This window comes from Echeneis naucrates, chromosome 9, assembly GCF_900963305.1.
Source record: "Echeneis naucrates chromosome 9, fEcheNa1.1, whole genome shotgun sequence".
Taxonomy (NCBI): Eukaryota; Metazoa; Chordata; class Actinopteri; order Carangiformes; family Echeneidae; genus Echeneis; species Echeneis naucrates.
The window spans coordinates 5,117,080-5,138,648 of NC_042519.1; the positions used below are offsets into that span (position 1 = coordinate 5,117,080).

The 21,569-nt window shown below is 44.0% G+C and overlaps 1 protein-coding gene across 7 annotated transcripts in view; it reads right to left on the reverse strand.

Annotated features, from left to right (window-relative positions):
• fbrsl1 (fibrosin-like 1) overlaps nucleotides 1-21,569 on the reverse strand; it is a 262,394-nt gene that overhangs the window by 19,976 nt on the left and 220,849 nt on the right. For all 7 annotated transcript variants that reach the window (XM_029511662.1, XM_029511661.1, XM_029511665.1 and 4 more), the window contains one exon: nucleotides 14,084-14,132. In XM_029511662.1, the coding sequence (XP_029367522.1) occupies nucleotides 14,084-14,132 (49 nt within the window). The remainder of the gene's footprint in view (nucleotides 1-14,083; nucleotides 14,133-21,569) is intronic.

The following is a 21,569-nucleotide window of genomic DNA, read 5'->3' on the forward strand; positions in this document are numbered from 1 at the left end:
GCCGCTGATATCCTTCACTTGTGACCCTGTCTGTCCCTATGGAACATCTGGAGAGCTGGCACAGATCTGGTCCTCTGTGGCCTTTATGCAGCCAGATGGCCCAGCTTTGAATGGATTGGATCAGTCTGTATTGGCTTGGCCCTGAGTTGGACAAGGATAAGCTAATTGTCATCATCCAGGATACCTCAATACAGGATCAAATTGCTCCTTGCTGTGACCAGGATATCCCTATAATACATGGTCTGTCGCCAAAGGCCATGTCAACAATACAAGGCTCAATTAATTAGCAAAACTGTGGCATTGGAGCCTATGAGTTTGTTTTTATAAACCATTTTATATGAAATACACCTGGCCGCCTGCAGATGGACCCAACAACTTATTCAATAAGACAAGAGCTTTAGAGAACATTGTCAACTGGCCTCCCAAAAAATACCCTTTGCAAACAAACTATGTGCATGCAAACCAATATGCAACATAAATTACAAGCTGAATGCCAACACCAACGCCAGAATATACAACTGCCATGGAAATAGAACCTGTATGCAAAAAGCCTTTTCAGATAAGATTCGAGCATATGCAAATTCTCTTGGTGACAAGGCGGGTTGGGGGCTAAGAGACGCTTAAAGCCACTGGGTGTTCTCATTTACTAGGCAAACATTGTGGTTCACTCCCCTCGTGGCTTTGCCAAATCATAAACAGCCAGGTTGCTGAGAAAATAAGGACATGAACAGATAGATATATAAATAAAGGAACATATCTGTTGAAAGAAGTTGGAGGATGCAGAGGGGATGTGAGAATGTGTGCCGCCTTGATCCATCTCCTACTGGCTGTGGTTGACAGAATATTCTGCTGCTCTTGACGGTTGAGCTCACAATGATTTGGTTTTTGTACGTCTCTAGACAAGCAATCTGCACAGAGCTCACGAGTGAGTGACTGTGGAAGATGGCTATAACAGATACCAGCAGAAGGCAGGAAACCGCAGTCTTGCCAATCAACACTTCATTGCCATGAGGTAGTCAGTCATAAAAAAAGGTGGGGTGATTTTAACAAAATGATTTTGTATGAGAGGAACAGAAGGGCTGTGCAGTGTTGAATCATTGTGCTAATAATAAAATCATAGGAGAAATTTGCAGTGGCTTGCTTTTCCTCACACTATTTAATCTGCCTCAAGCATCTCCAAGCTGGTAACGAGGGGAGCCAAGGCGACATTTTTGCAAATCACTCAGAGATGTTAATGGGGGAGTGGACGAGCCGAAAGCTGGCCAAGATAGCTAAAGAGTGGGGACAGCTGGCACGTTTCAATTATTTCTTTCTGTCTCTTCGTTGCAGCTGACAAAAGGAGTGGAAGGCAGCAGAGTGGGGATGGGTGTAAGCTGTAACACGTTTACTGTCAAAGCCCAGGCAGAAATTGAGAACCTAATGTTCATTTCAGAGAGCTGGCAGCTCAAGCTGTGGGATGAATCAGATTTTGGATCCCATCTCAAACTCCAGCCATATGGTATAGAACACATATGCAGTTCACCTCTCATGGCACATATCACAGTGCTGGGAATGGGAGGAACGTAGTATGGAGAGAAGGAGACAGAGGTCTACATGGTGATTGTCTAAATCCTTTTGTGTCATATATAGTTCAATGGTGCTCCAAAAGCGATGTTAAACCTTCATTAACCCCTGGCTATGCTGCAAAGAAGCAGCCCAACTCCACACTCCCATTCTCCTGAAGCTCCATCCAGGGTCCACCCCCCCTACAGAGTGGCTTCTAGCAGGGCTCATGTGTTCTGAGACAGGCATCAGCTCCTTATGAACACAGCCGGGTCGTCTAAGGTCAGAGCCATTGGGCTTTCCTAAATAAAAGGGTGGACATCTTGGAACTTTCAACAGAAAGGCTAAAGTCTAATGGTTCCTCTTACACGGCCCACCCTGCCAGCCTGGAATTTGACCCTTTTCACTGTCACTGACCCAGGTGACCCCTCTTACCCTGAGGCCACTGAAGACAGACAGCCAACAGGCGGGGAAAGGGAGGGTCATCTGAAATTTTAAGATGAATTTTTCTGCTTAAAGAAGGGGTGCCTTCAGGAGCTATTTGTGCAATGCTGCGAGGACTCGCCTTATCATTTCATTAATTAGCTTGACACGCCCGCCTTATGGACTTGAACGCCGCAGTGGCAGCTGTCTCAATTGATTACGGCAGCCAACGTTTTGTTGCAATTGAGTGGAGACAAGGCCTGCCACTTCTAATAAAGGACTTAACTCCCGCTTCCCACATCACAGCACAGCGGTGAGTGGACAGTAGCAGCCTCCCCGCTTCTCCCATACCTTGAAGACCTTTTCAGAGTCTCTCCACAGGCTGCCGTGGGGCTCAGTGTGGGCTGTAGTTCTTGAGCAGCGTGTCAGCTTTACTTAAGCTCGCATAACGCCTGAACAGTATCACTTTGGTGCCCCACAGGAAACCATCCTCTTTTAGCCCACCAGCTGGCTGACAATCCACAGAGAATGGAAGGAAAGGAGGCAGGAAATAAAGAGAGAGTGTGAAAGAATGAGATATAAAAGACATAGACAGGGAGCTTTTGCCAGGAAGCTTCAAGTCCAAGCAGAAATTGAGGAGGTAAGTGCTCAGCAATGTAAACAGAGGCACTGCTTCCTAGCCTCATTTCATGTATGAACATGCATGAAGCCCACATGCCTCTAAGTGGATATAATATTATCTTTCAGTGCCGTACTGATTACTTCTCAATGGAAGGGAAATGGCTGGCTGAAAATCCTTCAACAAATCCTAAGTGGCATGACAGTGGGCTGAAAGAGCCTGCATGTTTTTCTTTTCCTCCTCCTTCATCTCCATTTTCACTCCCCACTCTGAAAGCAAAGCAACAATTGGAAGCTGACAGCTTCTAACCAGTCTCCATACCTCATTCACTGTTTTGACATACACAGCCTTTGCAATTTAGTGCCATGAAAGGGGAAGGACAAACATCTTTGCCGACGTATCATATTTCCTCAAGTGTTTTGCAAATACAGTGGTTAGATGGCATAAGTATGCCAAACTGTGGTTTGGACTAAGATGTTGCTGCAGACATTCACCTGCTTCATGCAAATATGGCAGTCATTTCCATAATGTCATTTAATACAGTCTGATAGCCTACAATGCTGAGGCTGCTATTGGTGCTGTCCTATAGGCGTTGAAACATCCTGTTATAACAGGCTACTGATCTCGACTGTGCCCGTCACTGTACACACTGTACATTGCAGCATGCCAGAGGCATTTCGCTGCGTAATGTTGGGCAAATAATAAACTACAAACAACCAATGTTACCGACTGTTTTGCAACCATAACATCATAAAAAAGCCCCGGAAAAGATACCGTACCAGTTAACTTTCTAATTGCAAACCAAAAATAAATTTTGCTATTTGTAGATATTCCACATAGATATTTGATTTAGAAGGATATAAAAAGGAAATTTGGAGAATCGACAGCTAGTGGAAATATTAATTACATTTTGACAATTTAAAATCAATTTTAGAAAATTTGAACTTTTCTGTTGTAAACTGTAGAGCATCTCTACATGCAGGAGAAGGCTGTGATAAGATCTTAGTGGCCTATTTGTTTAAAGCTAGTACTCCACTGTGCATTCAAGTGCCTGGGTTTAAATTTACCATATCTGTAGGTCCCCAGGGAAATACTGTCCAGTGTAGACCCACTGATGTAATCAATGCCTATTCTATAGGAGGAACCTGCTGCTGAGCTGATCCTGGGGTGCTGCTGGATAATTAGGCTTACAGATGGAGACCCAGCAGCTGTTGAAGAGTAGACAAGAACTGCCATTTTCATCCTCTAATGGCTACATGCCAAAAGAGCTGCATTCTTACAAGCTTTCATTTTGCAGCAGTCGGATCTTGTCATATCTGAAATCTTGTTTTCTTTGCGTGTGTGTGGTGGGTGGAGGGGGGGGCAATGAATTACAAGTCAAGGTTGATGACACACTTACAGGACCTTGATGTTAGGTAGATAGATGTTTGAAATAGCTCTCTGCTTAGCTAGAAAAACATACACAAAAGCTTCATAAAAATCACTCAGCTTCCGCACCCAACTACCATCCTCTCACCCAGCACAGGAAAAGAATGACAATTGGAGGGTGTATCAGGTTCGCAAACATTCAATGTCCTTCCTTGCACCCCATTCATCATTCCTGAGTAGAGAGACAGAGAGCATGACAGAGAGAGAAGGATAAAGAGACCATGGCTGGGGCAGAAGGAGGGGAGGGAGAGGTTAGTTAATAAAACGGAGGAGAGAACAGAGCAGGGAGTTTTGTCAGGTAAACTAATGGAGACAGGGCCCGGTTCCTGACCTGAGGCGCACTGCTGCTAACCCAAACCAACCACTGTCTGCCCCCTTCTCCTCTAAGCCGGCTACATGTAGAATGGCAACAACGCACAAACAGCGATGCAGGAAAAATCTTGGTTTGGCCTTCTTGAGCCTTGATGGACAAGGAACATAAAAACAGCCTGCACATTTTCAGGGCTGCTATGTGTTGCAGCACTTCACAGTGGTGTGCAAAGTGTGGCAAGTGCAGAATTGATTTGTTTGGAGTGTAAAGGCGGCGTGTCAGTTTGAGGAAATGTGTGAATGCGTGTATGTCTGTTAGGCGAGGGGGGTGCATGGGGAAACAGGAGTGAAATTAGACTCTGAAATGAGCCAAATCGCTTGCGAGATGAAACAGACTACACCGGGAAAAAAACAAACAAAAGGCAAAAAAACAAAAAACAAAATGAAAAAAAAAAAAAAAACAAAAAAAACAAAAAAAACAACAACAACACAAGGCACCAGAAAAGTGTTGAGCAAGGCAGGCTGGCACAAAAGCAAAAAACAGAAACAAAACAAAACAAACACCCTTTTCTTTCTGCTCGACATATTTCAGACAACAGATGACAAAAACAACACTGAAAGAGTTAGAGGAATCAAAATCAAACCGCCAAATGTGTCTGGCTATTTCATGAATCCGTGTCGAAGCGGAGGCTCCACACCACATCAAACCCTGAAAATTCTCCTGAAAGCCTCCTCTCTCCCTTTAGCAGCCAGAGCTTAGATTATTGTGTTCAGCTAAAAGGTAGGTGCTGGGGGTGCCACACTTGATGGCGTGTTTTAAACACCATAAAGTATGAAGACCCAGATGGCTCATCTTCCCTGAAAAACATGTCCACTCTACCTCGGCTCCAGTAACACCTGCTACCAGGATTAGGTCAGTGTTATGCCAACCCTACACACTAATACAGTGTGCCACAGTTGATAAGGAGCCCAAGGCACTTCAGCACTGGCCCCACACTCAACAGCTGATGAGTCAATACCTGTATCATTAGTGATAGCGATAGCTGTATATTGATCTTTTCCAAAAACACAGGGAGCCATGGTTTTGATGCAATTTGCCACTGGCAGGACACACCAAATCGTTTTTTATGGATAATATCAGACATTGGTAATTTTAGACAGTGCCTGATTAAGAAAGGATATTTGGCTTTGGTCCAAAATGTGTTTCATTTTTGTGCCAATAACGTATTTAAAGCTTTGACAAACAAGGAAGCTAAGACCATGAGTCCACTGTGAGGAACGCCACTAACTCCATTCAGCAAGCGCTGTATAATCCACATGCCTTTAGGATTTCGGATTTATATGTAATCATCGGAGCTGAATTATACAGAAATGAAAAAATATTATCTTAACATCAGGAAAGTATGAGCAAGACCATATATCAGTCTAACCCTTGTAGATGCTGCTGCAGGAGCTCTGCACACTATACTCCAAGGGCGTGTGGCTTTGGAGCAGTGTCTCTCGCTCCTTCCCAAAGCAAACAGCAGTGAAATCCCAGTCCTGCTGCTGCTCAGCCCCTCAACACAGCAGCACTGACCCAACAGCCAAGGAAGCTGGAACCCATGCTCGGTTGAATGGGGTATTACAGTCAGTCAGAGGCCATTAGGGGCCCCACCACCAGGGCCCAGTGCAGGGAATTCACCAGTAGCCAAAAACAACAGCCAAACAGATGACCGCTTGAATATTGGAGGAGACCACACTGTGCATGTTTTTTTTTTCTTTAACCTCAGAGAAACGGCCAAAATGCAAGCCCCTGTGTCTCTGCAAATTACCGCCTGTCTGTTAACAAACACTGGGACGATTAATGGCGCTAACGCCCAGTGAAATACAAGACAAAACACAGGCCCTTTCTCGGCAGTGCGTGTCGGGTTACTGCTTTCACCATGTGTTGAGTTCAAGGCTAATAGCTAAGCTCTACTGTGAACCGCTTAAAACTGAGCCCTCTGTCAAACATACTGTACCAGTCCAAGCCTGTGGTAGTGCTTCTAGACATAGTGTCTCTGATAAGTCATTGATAGAAATGTGGATGCCACTATGCTATCGCTGGAAAGCTATCGGGCCAAGAAATACTCCACAAACAGTAGATGAGGACCACCCATCTAGAATTACTTGGAGAACACTTCATATAGCAGGCTTAGATTTGTCTTTAAACTCAGATCGCTTTCCTGGGTTCATCTCCTTCTTCCTGAAAATCCTATCTGGCGAATTCTCCTGAAGCATGGATGTCCTTGTCCGTCATGGAATCTGAAGCATTTTACATCCGTTCTGTTTCTGGCGATGGTTTTTCCATCTTTATAAGCCTGTGTGAACTGCTTCCCAAAATGTCCAATCCATTACAAGCATGTTTGTAATATCCATCTAGGCTGACGACTGTCCCCCTGCCAGAGATTGTACATTATCCAAGCATCGTGTTTGGCCACAATCGCCTACCATCTGGCTTTGTCAATGAGCGTTACAGCCTCATCTGCAAACAACATTGGCTCTGAACTGCTCAACACAGATGAGCTTAAAAGTGGGGAACTGGGATCTTCAAACAAATGCAGGGAGGGGGAAAACCCACTCCTGCTGGCAGAGTGACTGGAGTCGGGAATAAAGGATTAAAAACAAGAAAACCTGCAAGTGATCACAGACGACACGCTTTACATTTCAGGGCCTGACAGCAGCGATAAGACGCTGGTCATGTATTCTCATAAGTAAACAATGAAAATGCCTTCTATGCTGCAGCTGGCTGTGCCTTCATTGGAGGAGGAGGATTAAGATTGGACAGAAGATGTGATGAGAGCTATTGCTCTCTGGAGTCATCGTCTCCAAATTCTTTTACTTTATCTTCTCTGAAAAACAAACAGTGAAAAAAAAAAGGAGAAAAATTTTAAAACAAAGAAAAAAAAAAAAAAAAAGCCGACATCCACTTTCAGTAGTGGTTATTGTTGAGATTTGAGTCAACTCTTGTTTCACAAGTTGGCCAGCTAACTACAGCACAGGGGCTCCAGCTCATCTGTCAAAAAGTCTTTTCCTTATTAGGAAGCCGGTGATTTCCTCATGGACTGGTGAATAATCACGTCTTTACACATGGGTAAAACCTTCATCTGCAGTGAAAATGTTAACAAGCAGGGCTTTAATGTAACATGCAGCTTTGTGATCATTTATTGAATTGTCTTCAGTTTAGATTTTGTCAAAAAAGTCTACAATCAAATCATTTCTCAACCATTTGTCTCGTTTACAGTAATTCTGTTTCCTGGTCAAAACACTGACAACACGGTACCTGTTATGTGCTTGCAACTGATAGCTGCACACATATAAATGTCAGCGGAGGTGTTAGTGTCACCTCCGAGTTAAAGCAGCAAAAATGCAAGTGCTTTATTTATTTTATTATTTTTTTTATTTTTAACTTGAATGGTGTGCTGATGCTGTGGTGACTGTGGTGTAGGAGGTGACAAGTATCATGCACAGGGAAAGGCCATGGTGGCAGAAAGGTGGCGTTTTATCATTTAACCTGAACTGAAGAGGCTGCGTAGAAAGACCTATGGGTGGCCCAGGCTGTGTGTAGGAGATGACTTTGAGGCCACACAGTAATGGTCAGTATTGAAGTGATTCAATATATTCACAAAGGCTTTATCTGATACACTGTGAAGTCACCTCTGTATATACCAACCTGTTCTCGTCAGCCAGATGGGAAGCCCAGCTCAGGAGTGACACACTCATGCTAATATAAACTGAAGATACACAGTGAACGTTCAGCAGACTAAGTGCTGGTCATGGCCTTGACAACTTATCCTTCAACTCCCTCGTGGCCTTTAGTGATTTTGTAATTGCTCCCTCACCGCAGTTGTAGCTGAATCCATATTCAGTCAATGAACACAGTGCCACACAATGGAGCCTAATCACACAGCTTTCAATGTGACTCCCATTTTCTGTCACAATAGCTGATCACCACCCATGGGCTTGCTGACACAGATGACAGACACTGATAGGACTGACTGACAGGTGCCAAGCATTCTGACATGTAGTGGCCAACATTGACAAAAAGATGAACTACACTGACAATCGATTTCTATTTCAACACTGAACCTCAAGCTGTAGTGAGCCAATACTTTCTAGAGTTCATATTTCGTGCACGTTGGGATCTCTGAGCAGGCACTTACCTTTTGGACATAACAGTGCTGTAAAGGGGCAACAGAGTGCACACGGATAATTTTACAAGCCAGCTAATTGCTGTGCATAATAAATCAATCTTTGAAAAACAGCCAGCTCTTTAGATTTGGTGCAGTTTGAAATCACTTCCTGAACCATACAAAACTAAACAATTCTCTCGTGTCAGCTTTTTAAGGTGCCAGACCACAGAGGGATAGTGGGTAATGTGGCTTGGTCCCTTTGACTGCCTGCTGCTCTACATAAATAGTACATGACGCTGTAATCGTAATTTAAAACGCTATAAATATTGAAGAAGAATTAAAATAATTTATGGAACACCGCAGTGTAACAGGACGTGTGTGGGGGTGTTTTGTCTCCTTTCGCTCCTGTCTTGCAGCGTACAGTGAAACGGTGGGCAGCAGAGGTGCAAGCTGGGAATTCTGTAATTGCTTTTTCTGTCCCTGAAGCAGGCCTTCCTGCTTTAAATCAAAAAAGGCAATCTCTGTCAGTAATGGCTCAATTAATAATTAAACACGTGTCTTATCTCCGCCGAGCTCCCCCTATTTATTTTCATCTCTCCAACAGGGATGGCTGCACAAACAGCATTAACACTATCAATAAAAAGAGCATTATTATCTGCCCCTTTCTCCAAAAACAAATCACCCAGCTCATAAGCTGTCCAATGTCTGTGAACAGTAATAACCCAAAGATGAATAAAGAAACAAGCCTTAGCCAAGTGTTTTCTCATCCTGAGCTAATATTACTAGCTAACCCATCCACATCCTGTGCTCTGCTAAGACTATGCGCCTTTTCACTATTTCAGTAAAATCAGGGCAACAGATGAGCTGCTGTTCCAGTTCAGTAACAAGTGAGGTGGTTTTTGAAGCACAGGGGACGATTTCTTCTCGGCATCTGACATGTCCAACATCCAGCTCCCTTTTGTTCACAGCGTGACTGTCACCAGAAGCTCAACACACCAGAGTTGGACCGTAAGTGCTACGCCAATACAGAAACATAGCTCTTCTTGATAGAGAAAGTGTTTCCTGAAAGATGTCTGGACTTTGTCAAACACATCACAGTAGGTACTGCAGGGGAGATTCACCAGGCTTAGATTCCACAGCAGTGATGGCTGCTTTCAATTCCAGCACTTGCTAATCTGGCTGTGTGAAGCCTCCGGAGCCCTTTTGTTTTCACAGCAACATGTCTGCCCTCCAGTCATATAGTCTGCTCACTGGTTCAACGGCGATGAAAAGCTGATTAGTTGGTCAGAGGGTCAACCTCCATTCATTATTTAATGGGTGAGAGACTGCAAACAGTCAGGCTGGCTGCGGAGGTTAGTGATACATTACACTGACCTGGCCAGAGGAGAGCTGCTTGGCTGAATACAAACATGCTCTCTCATCTACTTCACCATGCCTGAGCTGCCCCAAATCCCCCCTGCCCCTGACCTTGCCGCTCCCTCTCCAATCTCCATCCTTCCTCCCTTCTCTGACATTCAGAATCCAGCAGGTTAGACTATGTTTTGTTTCCCTGTAAGTTTGGACTGCAAGAGCGGCCCAGTAGCGTTGTCTGGTCGAAGTAACAAAAGAGGAGGAGGAGGAGGAGGCCGTAGTTCTTTTATTGACACACAGCAAACAGCAGTGGCGGAACAAAGGCCACTCAGCACCTATTGAGCGAGCAGGCCTGCAGACAGGGTGGTTGATTAGTGATTCGACATGGGGACTCTGGACTGTGTAGCACATAATGAGAGCTTAGGGAGAAAGCCATGAGCCGATGGGGGAAAGGTACAGTGGAGGTGGACAGAAGAGGGAGAGACAAGGTTCAAACATAAGAAACTGAAAACAACCCCCCCTCCACAAAAAAAAAAAAAAATGTATGGCCAGATCCTAAATCCTTAAGCTACAACATTGGCAATGTGTTTATATATAAACAGTTAGAGGATAAGCCCTAAATCCATTGCCAAGCTAAATGGTTTATGCATCTTTTTTGTTTGTTTACTTCTATGTCAATTAAGCAAATTGGTCCGACATCCCTGACGAGCAAGAGATCTAAAGTGAGTGGATTTTGCATTCATGTCCAAAATCTTCTATCTCTGTGAATACCACAGTAACTCTGTCTTCACCTTCCATGTAGCCTCAGAGAGATGCTTGCAGTTAGCTGTGCACGATGTCATTCGTGTGTGTGTGGGTTTTTTTTTTTTCTTTTTTCTGTTCTTCGTCTGCACGCACACTCTTTTCTTTGTTCCACTGGTCTAATCCAGTATGTGTGGGCCGGTAGGTTTAATGGAAACAATTTATTAAGTCCAGCTTAAAATGCCATCTGCAGCTAAGCCTCCCAAAGCCGCTAAGCTCCTGGTTTCGCCCTGGAGCTTGCTGTGTTCACGCTTACTGTAATGCTCTGTTTAAAATGAGCACAACGGGTCAAAATTAATCAGGATTACAAGGGCACAAATCCACTTCAGAAATGGGTTTTCTACCAATCTTTCTCCTCCTATCCTAAGATGCCCCAGGTTTGTTGGTTGGCACACTGCTTGGATTTACACTCAACCCACTGCAGGTAGCACCAAGATAGAACAGGAGCTCAGAGAGCTCCTATACAAACCGTACCTATTGCTCTAAAACATACAGATATAACATTCACCGTAGTCATTGCAGATTCCACAGTGTTCTTCTCGAATATTACGAGCTGCTGACAGCTATGTGATAACTCCCCACCACTTCCATAGGTGTAGCATTGTGAAATGTCATAAGGAGGCTTACCAGTGAAGTGTTTATCTGTGCTCTGTGGAGGTGCTGTGTACATGCTCAGCAGCTACATTTAGCTTTTCATTCGCCTCGAAGCAAGTGACAACAGTAAACTCTGACCTGCAATTCAATAAGAGTAGCCCTGAGTTTTTACTTAAACATGCCATCCTCCAGGAAATCAATAATTTGCAGGAGGTTTAAGACGGTAAATAAACAAAAACCAATAACTGTTAGATAATACTTGCCCTTTGCAGTACCTTCCTACCTCATAACCACCAACACAGACAGACATTCAGCAGAACTTGTGCTCTAGGGTAGCGTCATCCGTGGAGAATTGCACTGTGTGTACTGTGTGTTATTATACATACTATTAGCTTGTGGTATTATCAGTACTGTTAACTTGCATGTATAACAGGTTGTCAACAGACTAGTGATGTGGAGATGATGAAAAGTAAATATGAGAGAAAGAAGGCAAGGGTGTCTGGGTTTTGCCCAAAACTGTGTTCTGTGTGCATAATTACAGCGCTCTGTCTTCGCTGATTACAATGTTGGTCTTTCTTCTCCTCTATTAACCCTGAACCGTTTCATTAACATGACAGACTGTGGGCCGGTGTGCAATTTGGACTTAACCTCAAATGTTTGTACCCGTAACTGCTCACCAAAATAAAGTTCAGAATACCATGTTGAAAAGAAGAGAAACAAGGCTAGCTATCTGGACAATAATACAACCAAACATCATCACAGCATTATATATTTACATGTACCGTAATATATGTGTCTGTGTTTGTGTGTGTGTGTGTGTGTGTGTGTGTGCGCATCTGTCTCCCAGCTCCAAAGGCCTGGTGATCAGAGGAAAGCAGGCTTTTCATTGATCCCACAGGACTGAGAGCGAGACTGGTAATGGGACACATACGCTGAATTCTAAACCAGAGGAAAACAGCCTGTGGGCTGCTCTGAATTACACACACGTTATATACACACACACCAGAAAAAACTGTCTAGGCCAAAAACAAACACTGTCCTAGAATCCATTAGAGCTGAAAACAACAACATTGTAATGGGAGATGACAGCTGGCTGGTGGCATCTCTGCAATTGTAGCGTGATAACTTCTTCCAAAACATCATCAAATCACTTCATCAAAGTGCTGATTTCTTTGCTGCTTCACCCGTTCTAACCCTTTACTCTAATCTGGTACCCTCCTTCCACATTACCCAAACAGGATCTGGTTGATCTGTGTGATAATCACAAGAGACCCTGATTGGATTGTCTGGACATAATTCCCAGGACCTAAGCCTCAGTCCTGTGTGTGTATGTGTGTGTGTGTGTGTACATGAGGAAGATCCAGGCAGGCCTTCATTCACCAGCCGACATGAGTGGATGTGCCGAAGGGACAGAGACTGTTTATGTGCCTGTACTATCAGTTCTCTATGGCAGAGTATGTTTATAGCCAGCCACGTCCTGTATGTGCACACAGGGAATATAAGTCAACACGCTGACAGCTGACAGCAGCATTAGTCCTGCAGCCTAGTGGCGAATAAATGGAGTTGGATTTGGTCTAGTTGTTTTCTAAACCATGCAAGTCTGGAAGCCATTGTCACTGTGAACGCTGGTTTCATGAGGCCGATGCTGGTCACAGGTCATCTGCATCACAGAGCCAAAAGGCCTGGTTTCTCTCCTTGTTGTCAGCCATGCTTTTCCAATCAGCAGTCAAAACTACTGCACTTAACCAGCGTACACCTTTATTCATTGTTAAGTGGGACTCTGGCTCTCAGATTTTGCAGGATTTGCTGATGTAGAGGTAAATAAACGAACAAAACCTCTTACTTGTTAAACCAGATGGGCTTAGTTACACTGATGCTACAACTTTCTAAAAGTAGAACTCAGGAGAGCGGAGCACTGTAATTACAACGATGATGGCTAACAAAACAAAACTGCCACACTAATTAAGTACAAGTAGGGTTAAGTAGTAAAATGTGTTTATGTGGCATACCAGATTACACTAATCTGTCTGTCCTGCTGACATCTCTTCCCCACTCCACATAAAAACCTTAATATTTTACATTATTCTTCCATTCCATCTCCTCCCTCTGCTCATTCCTGGTTCCTGCCCTGGGGGGGGGGGGGGGGGACGTGGTATGCATACTGCTGTCTGTCACTAGTAGGTTGATCGCATTTCTTCTCCCTTTCCTACTTCCATGCTTCCACAAATTGACACAAATTTTTCCTGCCCTCTGACCTGGCAAGCATATCGCATTTACTGAATTTACAGACGTAGCCGAATTTCCACGTCCGTATTGTAACTGTGACATGCCAAAAATGCATGTACTGAATGAACATGGTCGGAACACTGCATAAAAAACAAGAATCAAGAAATCACACATGAACGTACAAAAGCAAAGGCCTTATAATCCACATATGTGCATACGCACTGACAGAGTTTGTGTTGTCTGGGGGGGGCTGACAAAGCTCTTTCTCTCCCTTTCCTTTGGCATCCATTATGTTCCAGGCCTGCTGTCAGAGAGCTTGTATTGCCTGAGGGGAAGTTCCCATTTGTGGGAGCATGTGGCAGGGAGACTCTAAATCCCCTCTAATGAACCAATATGTAGGAGGGCTAAGCCTTTGGCGGGGTCGTCCAAGAAACGCCACTCAGCACTCAGGCAAAAATGTATGCATATGTAGTCACCAGACCTTGCTTATGTCTGCTGACATTTAAATCTGAATGGAAGATGCAGGATTAGAGTGATCCAGATTTGGATTTATTTGCAAAGACCCAGCTGATGTTATGTGTATGTATAATGGAGAGGAAGAAAGATTGAGTTGAATGGAGAAAACAGAGCAGGGTCTTACCTTTGGGTGTGGTAGGGGAAAAGAGCTTCTCCGATCCTACATCAGACACCTAGAAAAATGAAAGGACAGGTCTTTAGCGAATTTGACTAAATAATCCTATTTTAAAAAACTGACTCATAGAATTTAAGATTATCCATCACAGCTAATTTAAACCCTGACACACATTTTGTGTGCCTGGTAAATGGCTTATTTAGTCACAAATATGGCCACAAGTACTTTGTGTTAAAGCCCTGCTCTCATACACGCATTTTACAGTCAATCAAGAGCTCCTTCTGTACCTGATACTCCCTATATGGCTTTTTTATTGGTGAGGTAACATTAGGTGGCACTGTTGTGCCACCTGAAAACCCTCAAAAGAAATACGGTCGGAGTTAGAGGAAATCAGTTAGGTGGCTATGCAGTGCTAAAGCACAAAGGGTTTTGCATATTTGTCACATAGAAACAACAATGTGCTCTGCAATATTTCTGAATGGAACAAATGTTCACATGCACACAATGTGGTTGTACTTTCAAAGCATGACCCCAATTTCACAAATTCATTCATGTCAAAGACAGTACCCGCCTGCATTGGAAGCGAACAGAAGATTTGTTAACAACATGAGCATGTGCTAGATCAAAAACATTCCCCGATTTTCCTTATGTGACTGACAGTGATCAGGGCAAAACTGGTAGATTGCAGCCACATGGAGACTGAGTGAAATACTTGAGGAAGAAAGGCATCTGACTATGAAGTGATAGTGGAGACCTCTAGACTAAACACTGCAAGGTATTTTCCTCTATCCTTTAGATGGATGTAGATTTTGGCAGACACAAGCAAAACCAAAAAGCACCATACATTTTTGCAAAAATACACGTAGGACATTTTTTTAAACAATAGCACCAAAAAGCAGTAAATCTACAAAAACAGTCTTGTGTGTGCTTGGAAGATAATATTAACAACTGAAAATCCTCCTCAGCCTGTAATATCAGCACATATAGGGGCTTTGTTTATAGCCAAGACTTCCCTTTGCTTTAGCTCCTTTCATCTGGGTTCCGCAGACTTGTTAAAAGCTCCAAGAGCTGAACATATGTTCCACCCAAAGGGCCTTAGTGTCCTTAACTGCGACGTATTTTATGCAGCACAAAGGAAGCATATGTAAAGAATGAACAGTGAATCAGAGTGAGTGCAAGAGAGACAGCGACAGAAAGAGAAAGCAAATGATTTTGTAAACACAGATGGCTGTCCTTGGCATCCCTGTTAGTTCTTCACAAGTGTTTTGAGGACGTCCTCTTCTTTCCAAGACCTCCCGATTTCTCCTTCACTGCCACTGTGTTACAGTTCTGCACAGTGTTTGTCTTCCTGTGCTTGATGTCTCGTTTCAGCTTGAATCACAACAGCACCCGGGGAAAGCAACCTCGCAGCAATCTGCTTAACTCTCTGCAGCCATGGTAAACACTGTTAGGGCATCTGACAAAGTGCACACAAACTGGTTTGTCCAACAAAAATAGTCATAACAATATTGATTATTATAGATTATTATACGTTAAGGCAAGTCAAACTTTAAGAAAAAAACATCTAATACAAACAAAGAAGTTACTCCCTTCAAGCTGTGGTCGGTATATTTGTTGTACACTTGATATTTCTACAGCCTTAACTGTAGTTTTTGGCTGTGGCTTTTAGATTCTGCTTTATGTACCGTAACCATGTTCTGAAAATGCTAAACTAAGAATGTTATTTATAGGAATACTGGTCAGTTGTGTTTGCGGAAGGTCAATAACTAGCTGTAAATGTGCGAATGGGTCAATGACATCTCTAAACATCTATCTTGATATGAGGAGCATTGAGGAAGGGCAAACACTTAACTAATAGAGATGCTTCCTGTTTCCTCTTACAGTAGATGAGGTGAAAGACTATAGAGGAAAGAGAGAGTGTTCTGCATTGCCCTCTTTCAGTCTCCCAGAACCAGGGCGCCAGGCTACAACACAGGCTCTTTGTTAGCTTTGGATGGCGTTAAATGCTCCAGTACCAAGCCTCAGCACTGCAGCAGCACAACCTCAGCCTTGAATCACGGCCCCGGAGGCCCTTGAAGAAAAATATGGGCTCAGAATGAAATGAAGCTTGTCCAATGGACACGGGAGCTGGCTCAGGGATACGCTCAGTGTGGCATGGGGTCAAAAAAGCAAAAAAAGACAGGTTAGGTCATGCTCATAACTCAAGTTAACAGTTTCAACAATTGTTATAAGCAAAGTAGTTATCCAGAGCGCAAGACAGTCAAAACATGTTCCTGAGAAAGAGAACAGAGAATGCGGAGTTTACCATGTGTTGACCTAGATCTCCTTATTCCTTTTCTGGCCATTTTGACTGTGCAACAAGCTGTTTTATATTCTAAACATATTCCAAATAAAATCAACAACTGATATTTAGCCTTTAACGCTCTGTTTTGCACCTGCCAAGGCTGCGTGAGTCAGTTGCATGATCCACAATTACAAGGCCAGTTTACAAAAGCACTTCTTAAAAAGGCATGTCAAAGCAGAGCCCTGATTTGGCTAGCTGTTGTTTTTGTAGAACTTTCTGGGTTTTGCTGGTGAAGTTGACATATTTTCATGGGGCTGTGCTGCTGGCAGTCTGAGCTGCCTGTGGTTGTGGTGTGCAGAGGTCATGTATAACAAATTCTTCACACTCTCTTTGTTGAGGCAACCCTGGGTGCCATTAAAAACAGATAGGGAAAAACAAGACAGAGGGGAAATATATATATATATATATATATATATATATATAGAGAGAGAGAGAGAGAGAGAGAGAGAGAGAGAGAGACAGAGAGACAGACAAAGAAAAAAAAGAGGAGCAAAGGCCACCTTTTCCAAAGGAAATAGGGAAATTTAACCATTTAAAAAAATAATAGGGGAAATTCAAGCCACATTGCCTGGGAGCCAAAAGCCCTTGGAGTGGGCCGCAGGAAGCCTGACCTTTGTGGGGGCCGTCTGCTATTTGAGCCTGGGGCTCCGGGATCCTGGCCTCCTCTCTGGAGGGCCGTCAGCAGGCCTCAGCTTTCCTTCCCTATTCTATTCATTAGCCATGCTTTATGATTCAGCTTCCTCTGAGCCACACAAGAGCTCCCTGAGGAAAGAGACTGCTGGAGAGAGGGGAAAAAGGGAGTGAGATGGAGGGAGGGGGAAAAAAGCAAGAAGGAGGTCATAGGGCCCAGCCGGGGCCCAGCTCTCAGCAGCTGTGAAATCCTCCCGTTTCCTCGGCAGTCGTAAAGAGAACAAGGGGAGAAAGAAAAAGAAGGCGGCCAGGGAGGGAGCTGGGCCAGTAAACCCACCATCTGAGTGCTAACTCCCTGAAGAGCCACATGCAGAACCATAATTCCCAGATTTAGCGAATGCCAAATTACAAATTACACCGCTGTTTGTTTTAAAAAGTCCCCAACTTCCCTGAACAGCAATGACTTATTGGGTGAATAAATCTCCAGATAATAGCAGAGCTGCAAAGGGAGAGCAGAGAGGCAGAAACCTTCGCTTGCAATATGTTAGACATTTACTGAGAGGCAAAATGCATTTGCTGTCACAGCAAAGGAAAAAAAAAAAAAAAAAAAAAGAATCGTTACAAATATTCCATGTCCACATCATTTTTACTTAACAACACAGCAAGCTAATTAATTTAGAAAATCAGAGACAAGCTTAATTGCATTTTTTTTTTTTTTTGCATGTGTTAAAAAGCTTCCACGCTTAATTTTTTCACAATGGGCCGACTGAGCAAGGCGATGTAGGCAGCAAGGGAGGGCGGCATAATAAACTGAATGACCTTCAGGCATTAATTTATGAAAGGCATTGATCAGTTAAGGCTGGTGATTTAGATGAGGCAGGAAGTCAGCAATTACCAAGATTCAGTTAACCTCATTTAGCGAAGACTGCTGAGAGACCAATTTCTTTCCTCACAATGCCCCACCCACCAAACCCCCCGTTTTATATCAAACAATCCCAGGGCCGTCCATCCACCTTTGATTTGAGAGACATCCTGCATTCCTTAGAGCTAAGCAAAAGATCTGCAGGAAATCTTGCAGACAGATGCTGCACATAAAGCCTCTTCCTGCCCAGGTAGACGTATCATTTTTACAAAGACTGGCAGTGCTATCACAACAGCTGTAGTGCGAAAATAAAGAAATGTGTTAGCCGGCTTTATTGTGGCTTCATGTCAGTAAAGGCTATAATTACAATTTATTTTTGAGTCATTTGGCACATGTTATGTTCTTGACAGACTGCTGTGGGACAAGTGGTAAGGCAGCTAATTTTAACATTTACATACCACAAAGCAAACATGAGAAAGTTAGTTTTCAAAATGACATTTGTCACCTTAGTATTGAAAGCAATTTAACAGTACAACCCAATACATCTAGGCAAGAGAAAATTAACTTAACCCTCCCTGCTGGTACAGATATAATGTGTTCTCCTGTGCAATCACTAGAAACAAAAAAAGAAAACCAACACGGCACATTAATGTGCATGTTTCCTTGAGTGCGCCTGATGTCTTGGTGAAGGGGAGAACATACGAACAGACAGCCACTCTGTGCTATATTGATGTGACATGGTACGGCACTGACACCAAGTTGTCAGCTAGGCTGAAAGAAAGAGACGTAAAAGAAAGAAAAAAATGAAAGTGAGAAAGAGAAAAAGGGACGCAGTCAAGAGGGCACATATTCTGGCGTGGACGATCAGGCTCTCAATTACCCCGGCCTAACCTGTCTGTGCCTGGATGCACACACTCGCCACACCTTCCACCTCCATGCGCGCACACACAAACACACACGGTGTTAATCTCCTTCCCTGCTTGGTGTTTCATCACTGTCAGTTTCCTCCTTCACTGCCCTCTCCAATTTTTCAGTCAGATATATTCTGTTACCTTTTCTGGGTTGCACCAATTCAGCCTTTCACAAATCAACTTAATATAATTTGATTTCTTTTCGTGTATATTACTGCTGATTTTGCCAATATTTCAATGCTTTTTGAATGAGTTTAATGCGATGTTCTGGTTAGCTATAATCAATTGGGTTTCTTTTCTGTGTAAAAAAGCAAAGACTTTTCCGCCAGTGATCTTGAAGTCTGGCCTAAAGAAGCTTGTCAGTAGTTATATAGTAAAAAGACCAGTCAGTCAAAGGGGCCTGATTTTCTCTGTTCATGTGGGAGCACCTTGGTGCTTTGATAAACACTTCTATCAGCACCCACTCAGGGCTGTCGACTACTATCGACCTTTCACCCCAGACACTTGCTTATGCTACTTTAGCAATAAATGCCACATTAACCATGCACAGTGAGCCTACAGCTCCCAGGCTCCAACGGGAGACACCAAATTAATTATCTCCCATGCATTTGTCCTAATGCTGTTCCAGAAACTTAATGACCTCCCGAGCGGTCGTTTATTATAAGCCGCAGCAGTGCCACGCGTTCCCAGGGTAGGGAACAGCCACCATCTACCTCACCTCTAATTTCCACCCACCACTACAACCACCACTGCCACCGACTGCTTGTCAGAACAGGTGTGGGCCAGCAAGACTGCAAAACCCCCAGCAAGCATGATGGGATACACAGCATGAACAGAAAAGAGAGAAGAAACCTCCCACGCATCCGTCAAACAACAGATACTTGCCTCAACTGAAGCATCATTAAGATGATAATGAATTCCATAGTGACCATGTAGAATGAAGTGGTCTCCCCTTGCACACACACACAAAACTCTTTATGCTTTTGCCCCGAGTCCCCTATTTTCTTACCGTTGAGTAATGTTTGTGTGTGTGTGTGTGTGTGTGTGTGTATGCGCATGACAGTGTGCCAGGTCTGACAACTCCCTCTCCCCCTAGCAACAGACGCAGGGAAATAAATGCCAAGAGAGGAGCAGGGGGGCTTGAGCTTTGTGTAAAATATTACCCTTCGCCTCGCTTACTGCTCCCCACACCACCACTCCTCCTTCCCCTGACTGTGCAGCAGTTGCTAGCCCTTATCATGGCTGCCTGTCAGTTTAGTATACAAATTAGCAGTCTATCAGGGGAATGCAGGGGCCTGTTTCATCAGTAAGGAGAAGGGCAGAGGCACGCATTGCATTAAAGCCTCTTGCCGCTGCAGACAGAGAGGGTCACAAATCAACGCCGCAGCGGGCCCACAGCCAGCGCTAACCAGATAAGGAGAAATGAAGGAAAAAGGACAAGGCATATTTCACCGGAGAGGATCCAGACCCGCTCAAACTCCCTGCATGGGCCTCAAATGAAGAATGGAGGTGGGCTGGTGGGGGGTTCTAACAGTAGAGGAGGGAACAAATCACAATCTCTCCCCCACAGATTACTGAGTCACAATATGTACATGGAAAACAGGCATGGAACAAATAATGCAAAGAAATTCCATTTCTAAAATGTCAATGACAGCCAGAAAAAAGTGCTTTCAATTGATTGTCATCTAAAAATTGGAGGAAATTAGGACTAGCACATTTCCGCTCGCCCCCATGAAGTGAACCTGTGCATGTTAATACCAGCAGAGACAAAACGGCTGCGAAGGGCTCTCATTAAGTGGCATAATGCAATGAGGCACAGTCTAAATTGCAGCAATAAAAGCCGACAGACAAATCATCTCGACCATCGCAATCCATTTAACTCAATTAATGTAACACCAGATCTGAGCTCAGTGGTTTAAAAGCATGTATGGCTCTCCTCCTGTGTCAGGCTTAGGGGAATTGGAGAGTTGTGGAACTGGTGGGATGACAGGGTAAGGGGGGGGGGGGGGGGGGGCACCTGGAAAGGTTAGTAGTACCTTTTTTTGTGGATGAGATAAGGGTCAGTGTGGTACAGCCATTGCACTTTGATTAAGTCCTGCTTAAGACCATGGAAATGGAGAAAGAGAGAAACAGAGAGATAAGAGCAATGGGAGATGGGAAAACAAAAGCAGCAGATAGCAGTTGCTCTGCTCATTGCAGCTCAGCTGACTAAGGGAAGGGTGTGGCCTCCTTTCCTTTTTAATGTCAAAATGTGTGCCAGCAGCGATAAGAACCGCAGGTAATCTCCTGGAGGAATCAGGGGGCTGTTCATCATTACTCTCTGGCCCTGATATAGATCAGAGCACCGGTGGCTTCTCTTAGCTCTCCAGGCGTCTCGGCAGCCCAGATAGCAGATAGCCCTTTAAGACACGGCTCGCTGCTCCCTGATTGGCTGGTCAACAGCCACAACCAAATCCCAGCTCCCTCGGGGCTGCTATGAAGAGCTATGATAGGACGGGTCATGGAAACTCACTGTCCCCATATCCACATCATCCTTTTGTTGTAAAGCCTTTACCCCATTGTCAGTGTGGGTGGTGGAAAGTAAAAAAAAAAAAAAGCCTTTCTGGATGTTATTGTCTGAGAGGCAGGATAACAGACAGGCGGATTATTTCAAAAACAGCTTTCACCAGAGCTCTCACAATGCGGCACTGTTGTTGCTGTGGAGAGGATCCTGGAGGAGATAATAATAATATTCCTAGTCAGAGCCTT